The 10,152-nt window shown below is 40.5% G+C and overlaps 1 protein-coding gene across 1 annotated transcript; it reads left to right on the top strand.

The window, feature by feature from the left end:
* Positions 1 to 2,111: 2,111 nt before the first annotated feature.
* On the top strand, positions 2,112 to 5,330 carry RPL34 (ribosomal protein L34). The gene is made up of 4 exons (XM_008689413.2): positions 2,112 to 2,185; positions 2,268 to 2,367; positions 2,666 to 2,769; positions 5,205 to 5,330. Exons 1-4 carry the CDS (start codon positions 2,121 to 2,123, stop codon positions 5,287 to 5,289), a joined length of 354 nt encoding a protein of 117 aa, XP_008687635.1. The 5' UTR covers positions 2,112 to 2,120; the 3' UTR covers positions 5,290 to 5,330.
* The last annotated feature ends 4,822 nt before the right edge of the window (positions 5,331 to 10,152 follow it).

Consider the following 10,152-nt stretch of genomic DNA (forward strand, 5'->3'; position numbering starts at 1 on the left):
TCCTCATTTTTAAGGCCCAGCTCAAACTTTATTACCTATGTGAAGCCCTGTACATAATCATTAGAGTAACCACTATTTACTGAGCACTTGCTTTGGACAAGATCTATGCTAAGTGCTTTAATTTTATTGTGCCTTTGATCATGGCATAACTCATTTAAAGCCTTGCTCAAAGTAACACTGCAAATAATTAGCAGGTACTGGATTTAAATCCAATTTGTTAACCTTGTGCTTTGAATGAATGACAGGAAAAAAGAAGGGAAAGATAAAGAGAGTAACTCCTCAAAGGTCACCTTATAACAAGTGTCAGAATTGGGATCTAAACCCACGACTAACTACAGAGCCGGTGCTCTTTAGGTTAAATGTGTCCTAGCGCCCTTCAGAACGAAAAAAACTGGATTTTGTCCCACCTCTGCCCTTTGCAGCTGCCTTTGTCAATTTGCGTTTGTTTCTACAGCGATTCCCAAAAGAGCTTTGTGTGGCGCTATTGTGGATTGCTGACGTGCATCCAGGCCCCCAAGCAAAGGCTGCACGCCAGTTGCCGTACAATATGGCGGCGCTACTCATCCCCCGCCCACGGAGGGAAGAGGGGTGGCATCCGTACAACAAGGCGGCGCTGGTTCTGACGTAACTTCCCGTCCGACGCAGTCATAGTTAACCTTTAAACTTGGGCCGCTTCCTTTTTCCTCTTCCGGGGACGGCGTCCATAGGTATGGTTGCTTTTTTCTTTTCCGTACCGCTACTCCCTTTACAATCGGCTGCCATCCGGGGAGTTGGGGGAGCCAGCATCTCTCAGGCTCAGCCTTTTGAACTGGCGTGAGGATAAAGGTTCAGGAGGAAAGCCGGCGGAGAGCAGGTCCCCGGCTTTTTAGCTTCAGACAACCATCGATCCGGACCTCCCGTCCCAAGGCGGGAGTAGCTGGAGTCTGAGCTCCGGGCTTTACCGCCTTCGAAGTGGCGTTTGGAGACCTACGAGTTGTGGTCCGGCTAGTTGAGACTCTGCGAAATCGCAGAACATTTTCATATCTTAGGCCCATGTTTTATCATTGCGCTGTAGATGCTCTCAGGCTTTGGGACGGCGGATGACCAGCATGTTCGGGTCGTTATTTCAAAATGTTTTCTTTTCCAAGGCCAATACCAAGGAAGATAAAAATGTTAATAGGGAGTATTCTACCTTGGTTTTGGAGCTGTAAACGGAATGGTGGCTGTTTGGGCCTCACGCGTTAGCCTTCGGTGTCGCTTTTGATGTCTGACAATTACGTCTTAGTGTAATGTTAGGACCTTATAACAATAAATGCGGGCTATTTTCTTTTACATCACGTGTAATGAAGTGATTACGAAGTTTGGGATAAAAAAAATGAGGATTCAAGTCTTGTTTATGTGTTCATGTTACTTTGAGTGGTTAACTGAAAAACAGTTCCTGTGCGTACTTGCATATCCGATTTGCTAAGTGACCTCATTCAATATTATTTCCAGTTAATATATGAGAAAAAAAAAACAGATGCCATAATTCAAAGACACTGTAATACTAAAATAAGTATTATTTGGCGCTTGACTTGTCCCACATGCTACTTTGGGGCAAAATAGTGAGCCCTGAGCATCTTTTATGTGACAGGCACTGCAGTAGGTTGAGCAGGTTAGCTTCTGTCATTTAATCTTAATGACAGCCGTGTGAACTCAGTAAAAATATATTTTAGAGACAGGGAGTCTAGCTAGCCCCTTGTGCAGGATCTTCCAGTAGATGGCATAAGTGAGGATTCAATTTAAATGTTCAGATGCCATTTTCCTTTAAAAACTGTTCTAAACTTGTCTCTTAGTAGCACTTTTCTAGAAATCACTCCAAACAGAATCAGACTTACTGAGGAATAAGTCTGGCAAATTTTAACCAAGTGTCATCACTGGTGCTATCAGGAAAACAAACGTGGGCCTCCTAGCATTCTTACCAATCACTTTTAAATATAAGTAGTTTTAAAGTATGGAATTCTTTTCATAAGGTACTTAAAGGATTATTGTATATAAGAATATACATATGGAATGTATAAATTATGTGATGCTGTTTTGTTGCGAGGTTTGAATTATTTCTACAATGCAATTTTATTCCGTTCTTAATTTAGGCATTCAGAATGGTTCAGCGTTTGACCTACCGTCGTAGGCTGTCCTACAATACAGCCTCTAACAAAACTAGGCTGTAAGTATTTCTAAAATTTAAAATACATACTGTTGTTTACTCTGCAGAATGCTGAGCTTTTCCCTGTTCTCTCACTTGTTAGGTCCCGAACCCCTGGTAATAGAATCGTTTACCTTTATACCAAGAAGGTTGGGAAAGCACCAAAATCTGCATGTGGCGTGTGCCCAGGCCGACTTCGAGGAGTAAGTGATCCTTCTGCTTTGAATAACAAGAACTAGTGAGCATTAGTACCTTGTTAAAGGGAATGAGTGAAGGAGAGGTCACCACTGGGAAGATTGAGAAGTACTAAGCATCCATGATCCGGATCTGTCAAGAACATAGACTTTTAAACCCTATATGACAGATAACAGTGAAATGCCTTTCAGATAAATCAGGATACCATTTCCTGTTCTGACCTAGTATAGTATTTATACTTGCCACATGTCAAATCCAGAACAGTTTCTGTTAGAGCACAAAGTAATCTCAACATTGACTTTGCAGGTTCGTGCTGTGAGACCTAAAGTCCTTATGAGGTTGTCTAAAACGAAAAAACACGTCAGCAGGGCCTATGGTGGTTCCATGTGTGCTAAGTGTGTTCGTGACAGGTAAATATAACGTTCTCAAACGTGTGTGTGCATGTGTCTGTTCCATTGCATGCTGATCATAGAAGACTGGTGAAATTTAAACAGAAGTTGCATATTTTAGAATCCTTCCTAGACAGGGATAACGGGTGCTGTACTAACTAATAAATGATACTGGTTCAAATTAATTCACTTGGGATTTGGGGGTATTCTTATGCTAGATGTAGAAATTAAAATGACCTTGGTTTTGTAGGGCAGGCAGGTAAGAAACCATTAAGTTGTCAGTTGGGTAGATGGAGAGTGGGAGGTCTTAAGAGTGTGGGAACAAAATAACTACATGTAGTTCAGGTGTGGCTGGAGCAGAGCGGTGTAGGAGGTGACAGACGAGAGGTAGAAGTCACAGATCACGAAGGCCCAGACAGATTTTTAGCTTGATCCTTAAACATGGTGGGATTGATGGGTTTCGAGCAGGGCGGGGAGACCTTTGGTGGGCCAGAAACTAGAACTGCAGCAGGGTGGGTAGTAACCACATTCTTTCAACGAAAGGTGAGTCCTTGGATCTGTTCTTTGTGAAGGCTGAGGCAGTGGCACCTGCATTAAGACCTGAAGACTGGGTGGGGACGATTCTAGGACCATGAGAGTGTTGGAGGTAGAGGACTGGGACTTGGGTGTGTGAAAGAATTGGTAGTGGCCTAGGTAGGAGTGGAAGCAGTGGAGTTTATGAAGGTAACATTTACCGGGTATTTTTATGATAAACATTGTCACAAGTCCATCAGGGAGGGATTTCTGTTCTACTTTCTGTGAAGACACCAAGGCTTGTTTAAATTCACATAGCCGGTAAGGGGCAGCACTGGGATTCATCTAGGTTTTATTGAGACCCTTGCTTTTAACCTCATTGATTTTATATACATGAATTGCCTCCAAAGACTTAAGTGGAAGGATTTGTGAGGTGGTTGGTCTTCACAAGCTTAAGGAACTGGTTCAGAAAGTGGGTTGCCTCCAGTGTATTCAGCTAGTTCTGTGGAGTGGTTGAGCTTAGTTTCTAAACCAGATCTGGCACCAAACCTTGCAAGTTCACTCTGCCTTTCAGGAGTTAATTCATAAGGGGATGGTAAGGCATGTTATGGTAATACAAATACAAGGTAAATAAATGTAACTTCCATGAAATACAAGAAAGCTGAACTATGATTGAAGTTTAGAGGAGAAATCACTTTCAAGTAGCTGGGACTCTGGGAATGGGATTCAAGGTGGAACCTGAATGATAGGTAAGTGTTGGCCAAGAGGTTGGAAGGGCATTGTAGACAAGGGATGTAAAGGAATGAGAAGTGGGATTGGAAAAGTATATTGGTGATGAGAGGGTCATGAGTTAGTTTTAAGCAAAAGGGGTTTGGCTTCTTACTGTTGTTTGGTTCCCAGACGTTGCTAAACATAATCGTGGGCACACTTATTAAAAATATGATTTATAGGGGTGCCTGGGTGGCTCAGTTGTTGAGTCTGCCTTCGGCTCAGGGCGTGATCCCGGCATTCTGGGATCGAGCCCCACATCAAGCTCCTCCGCTATGAGCCTGCTTCTTCCTCTCCCACTCCGCCTGCCTGTGTTCCCTCTCTCGCTGGCTGTCTCTCTCTGTCAAATAAATAAATAAAATCTTTAAAAAAATTTATGATTTATAGGCCCCAGCACTTAGAGATTTAGGTGTAGATCTATGGGTAGTCTGTAGGTTAGTATTAGCTGTGATTTTGAAAGGAGTCTGGTTTTTGGGTAAGTTTAGGGCATTTTTAAGGGTCCTGAGTAAGAGTGGCATCAGTTGTGTTTCTATAATGTAATTACATTATAGAGGAGATTAGAAGGAGTCCAGAATCCAGGGATTTTAGGCTGGGTTATTAGATAACCACGGGTACCAATAAAGAGCATAGGTGGAACAGGTTTTTGTGAGAATTTGCTTTCTCTCTGGAGGTAACTGCTTTTAACAAAGGGTAGTGAGTACCTGCCTGTCAGTCCTATACATTGTAATAATAGTGATTAATAAAATGTACTTCCTCTCTAAATGGAGGCTCAAAATACAGAAATTGCAACTCCTTCCAAGTTTAATCTTCATAAAGTCTTGTGAAATGGGTGTGAACATACTGCTGTACCTTACTACAGAGCAGGTAACTTGCCCAAGATCACAGCTGGCCCCAGACAGTCAGGCTGTAGAATCTTTATACTTGGGAAAGTGCCTCTTGCTAATACCTTTTAACCCACCATTTGGGTTCCACACATATAATTCCTTCATGACTCAGAAGAAGAGGGCAGGTGCAGTTAGTATAGAATTGAGGGATTATCTTGCTTTAAATGCCAGCGTAGGAAGGAAACCTTCAGCTAAATGGGTCTGGCCATCTAGTTTCGGCTCCTAAGTGTTCAGTCTGTTCTTGTGGGTTTCATTTACTTTTAAATATTCATTTAATATTTTTCTTTCTAGGATCAAGCGTGCTTTCCTTATTGAGGAGCAGAAAATCGTTGTGAAAGTGTTGAAGGCACAAGCACAGAGTCAGAAAGCTAAATAAAAAAATGAAGCTTTTTTGAGTAATAAAAAAAATCAAAAGGCTTGATCTGTTATTGCTATTGTAATTTGTTAGTATATGTGTTTCTATGTGGTATTTGGGGATTCCATGATTCCATGATTTTTAGGTGAATATTTTTCCGAAAGACAGAAATTGGAGGTCAATGATAGAATTTTTTGATGGCAGCTCTGGAAGACTTGGGACAGTTTGAGAAGAGTGGCCCTTAAAATATCTGGACGTTTCTGTTAATTACACTGAATCATTTCCATAGAATCTCCTTCACCAACATTGATAGGACAGAAAATACAGTGTTGAATAAGTTACTTGGAATGGAATCTTTTTTGCACCATCTTATTTATTTATCACCATCTTATTTAAACCTTCCATTTCCTTAGTTCACTTCAGTTCAAAATGGTCTATTTTAGAGAGCTCAGGACTTCATATTCGGCAAATAATGAGCTCCTCTTGTATATAAAACTTCATGTAATGGGTCTAGTGAAATTCAAATTCTGGTTGATGTTAAATTTATAATCCGTTCAGAAAATTAAAATAACAGACCTTAGTTATATTTATTCTTGAGAGCTATATAATACTCTTTCTAGCAACTCTTAATACAAAAGTATGTAAAGATAGTAATAATAGCTCATCCTTACAGCGCTTAAACTGTACCGAGCATTTTCTAATATTCTACATACATAAGTTCTTTTGAATCACCTTCCAAGACCAATTTTTCAGATCATGTCAAGCTTTTTTTAATCTCAAGGGAAGGTAGAGAGCAGACCCCCCCAGGCTATTTGCACAAGCCAAGAAATCTAGATGTCAAAAGAATTCTATATTTTTGACCCTTTTCCTCAATCTAGATGTTCCGGTCACTGGTATGATGTAACTTAGATGTCTTGGGCAGAGGAGTATTTCCTTTTATAAATGACTGCCCTTTTAGGAAGGGAAAAGCTAACTTCCTGGTAGACACAATTTTTAAACATTTTTGGAGAAGAGGAAAGGTGTCCTGGAAGTAGTAAGTGGCTAAGCTGGCAGAGAAACCGGCAGTAAAGAATTTCTAACACTGGGTTTGCCATGTGCCTGACACTTCAAAGTACTTCACATCATCATTTAACAACCCTGTGATGCCTGTGTTACCCCAGTTTACAAATAAGGAAACAGGCACACGGACGTTGTGTAATAATATCCGGAGCCATTTGTTTTTAGGATTTTTGCAAATGAGACACTTAATGGTTGAAACCAAATGACTGTCACTCCCCATAAACCCAAGAAGTAATAGCTGAGGCCCCTGTTGTCAGCATAGCCTCAGTTGAGATCATCAGGCTTTCTCAAACACCTGCCAGTCCTGAGGCTTGCTAAGCAACCAGGTAATAGAGCTACCTTCTGTAATGTGTAAATCACAATATAAAATAAGATTTCTAATGGGGAGAGAACTGAAAAACGCAATTCTGAGGTAGATTAATTAACCTCTCGTTTCACCATGACTTAGGTTGACCTATAGTGCAGGGACGAGTTTGGTGATCTGTGGTGTATTCGGTGTAAGAATGTAAAACGAGTACGTTTAAAATAACATTCAAAAACCTTGCCTTAACATTTAATTCAGTTATTTGCTTGCTTTGTAGACTAATCTAGTTTTTGAAAGGCTTGAGACGAAATTGTTTAATCCTTGCTGTGGAGGGAACAGCCTTCATTGGCCAGCCCAGCATCCGGGCGCTTAACTCTACCACACAGGGTGTCCTAGGACAGCTTATCTGAACACAGACTACCCGGTGAGTACTACTAAGCTTCAGCAAAATGAGTGGGTAACTGAGAAGTTTGAGAAAGCTAAAGCCTTAAAGTTACATATTTTCAAAGAATGTATTTGTTAAATGGTTTAATGTTTTAAATTTGGAACCTTCTCACTTTCATAAAACATCTTTACAGACAATTTAAAAAGTATGGAAAAACAGAATGAAAACCCTTTAATATCAGTATACAGGTTATCATTTAACAGTTTGATGTTTTCCCGTTTTCCAGGCGTAGGAGAGACTTGTAAATCAAAGTTGGAGGCGTATAAATTTTCAACCCACTTAACTGAAAAATATTTTAATGGCTGCATCTGCCATCAAATCTATGTGCCATAATTGACTTCCTTTCTTTTGAATTTCCAGTTTTTCTCTTTTTAAATACTTGTGAGCATTCTTATATATTTGATTGTTTCATTTATGCTAATCGTTTTTAAATTCATAAGCTGGCCCTGAAGTATGGTACATAAATACAGTTTAGTTACTGGGGTTACAGTATTGCTTGCCAAGTGTCTTAGTTTGCTCAGGCTGCTGTAACTAATTACCGCGGACTGAGGGACTTAACTACAAGCACATCTCACTAAGATGACTAGAGAATGGTAGGGCTAAGATCAAGGTGCTGGAGATGAGTTCTTGATGAGGGCCCTCTTACTGGTTAGCAGAGGGCTGTCTCCTTGTATCGAATGATGGAGAGGAGAGAGAAGCAAGCCCTCTTGTGTCTCTTACGAGGGCATCATGAGGGCTTTACCCTCAAGATTTAATTACCTCCCAAAAGCCCCCCCCCCCCGCTACTTATGCCACTACACTGGGGATTAGGGTTTTGACTTAGGAATTTTGAGGGGGACACAGACATGCTAATGTCCATAACATTAATGGTATGAGATGTGCCTAATGGGTGACCCATTTCTTCACCTGTGTTAGTTCAGCCACTGAAGTTCTTGACCACAGGCCACAGTTCTTCAGCTGCCCTCTGCTAATGCCTCTCGTCCTCACCTTTTCCCCTCACACCGTGCAGTCCCCTTCCCCCTCCCACCCCAGCACTCGCAGTGCGTAGATCAAGAACAGATGGGTGGGAGTGTAGCACCAACTCTGCCCAAGTGACCAAAAGGAATTCTGTACTGTTCTGCGTGTCGATTTTGTAAAAAGCAAACAAGCTTTTATTGAATCCAGTTCTGTGTGTGTCACCTAAGTATTCTTGACGTTTCCTAAAAAGACAAGCGAATGTAGTCAGTGGTTTCTTTTTAAAGTCTAGTATTTCTCCTTCCACTGAATTGCTTATAAATTCTATTAGAAGGATGGGGGAGGGGACTCTTCCACCCTTAAAAGCAGAAAATCTCTGTATGTTTAAATAAGTAAATTAAGTTTATTTTCAGTGGTGTAATAACATACTTAACATTTTTATCCTAATGATTTGGAGCTTGGGTTCCCAGCATTTTGATAGTCGCGACGATGTCCAGCTTTAACTATAAACTGTATTTCTTATCACACCAATTAAAATCATATGGAGTAAGGTTGTGAAGCAGAGCTGAATATTAAGGTTTTTCTCTGAAGTGGATTACTTACTAAGAGTTTATAGGAGTAAGAGTTTGGTAAGAGTTTATAATTATTAGGTATTACCAATAGAACCAGTGGTGTGTGGAGCCCGCTCATTCCAGCTGTGAGAGCCAATTGTGTGCATCTCTTCCTAGCTTTGTGTTCATTGATGGCAGGTTGGTACCTTGACATTGGCATGGTGGGAGTATTTACACCTGGGAAATCAGCAAATGCTACAAAAATTCTTTCCCATCTTTGGGAGCTGGATGTTAAATATTACCAGCAAGCCGGGGCGCCTGGGTGGCTCAGTCGGTCAAGCGTCTGCCTTCGGCTCAGGTCATGATCTCGGGGTCCTGGGATCGAGCCCCACATCAGGCTCCCTGCTCAGCGGGGAGCCTACTTCTCCCTCTCACTCTGCCTGCCACTCCCCCTGCTTATGTGTGCATGCTCTCTCTCTCTGTGTCTCTCTGCCTGTCAAATAAAATCTTTAAAAAAAAAAGAAATGTTATCAGCAAGCCACTGTCTATTACTCAAGTTATAGTCTGTCATCACAACTTAAATATGATGCTGTTGGTTTCAGGAGCTCTACATATATCTGAGACATATTTGACAGTGATTTATACTTTAAAATTGTAATAAATGCTTATTAATGCTTTGATTCTGTGAATATTCTGGGATTTGATTTTATAAAATACAAAACAAAGTATTTATTGAATCTGGTTGTGTGACTATAGAGGAAAACAATTAAAAACCTTGCAAAGGTGCAAGTTTCATCTCTTTAAACAATGAGAACTAGATGTGATAAACACTATTCTAAGCCAGGAGTAGAAAAGTTAAGACAGTCTTTATGGATTTCCTTTCTAAAGGATAAGACCCACAATAATTCTGGATCAAAAGATGCTTTCTGCTTCCCAAAATATTAGCTGTTCAGTAACTGAGTAAATCTTAAATGTTTCTGGTTAATTTGAAGGATTATATAAATATTTTTGCCACTATATTTATAGTCTTACAATTTGCTTTAGCTTTCATTCGTTCATTCAGCAAATATTTATTAGAAACGACCATGTTCCCGAAACTGTGCTGTTGGGTAAATAGTAATACAGTAGTCAACAAAGCAGACTCTTCCCTGCTCTCATGGCACATAGGGGAGAGCGTGTTAAACGAGGAAACAACTACATTTTTAATTGCACACTTTGGGATAAGAATCATAAAGAGAAACTCCAGTGTTGTGAAACAGGGCAAGAAAGAACCCTCACGGGATGGTAAAGTAGGCTTTTCTGAGGAAGTGATGTTTAACATTGTGGCAAGGATAAGTAGATTTTAGCTGGGTGACAAGTGGGGAGAACATTCCAAACATAACCAACATCTGCAAATGCCTTAAGAAAGAGATTGTATAAAAAAATAAAAGCAATTCATGCAACTCAACTCACTCTCTTTGTAGCTGAATGAATCTGGTATGTATGAACAAATTGTTAATCACTAAGAGGGAACATCCCTGTTACTATATAGCTTTCAGTCCACCTACGTGGCCCCAGAGCCAAAAGATGTG

Source organism: Ursus maritimus, unplaced genomic scaffold (assembly GCF_017311325.1).
Source record: "Ursus maritimus isolate PB19 unplaced genomic scaffold, ASM1731132v1 scaffold_11, whole genome shotgun sequence".
In the NCBI taxonomy this organism is placed as follows: domain Eukaryota; kingdom Metazoa; phylum Chordata; class Mammalia; order Carnivora; family Ursidae; genus Ursus; species Ursus maritimus.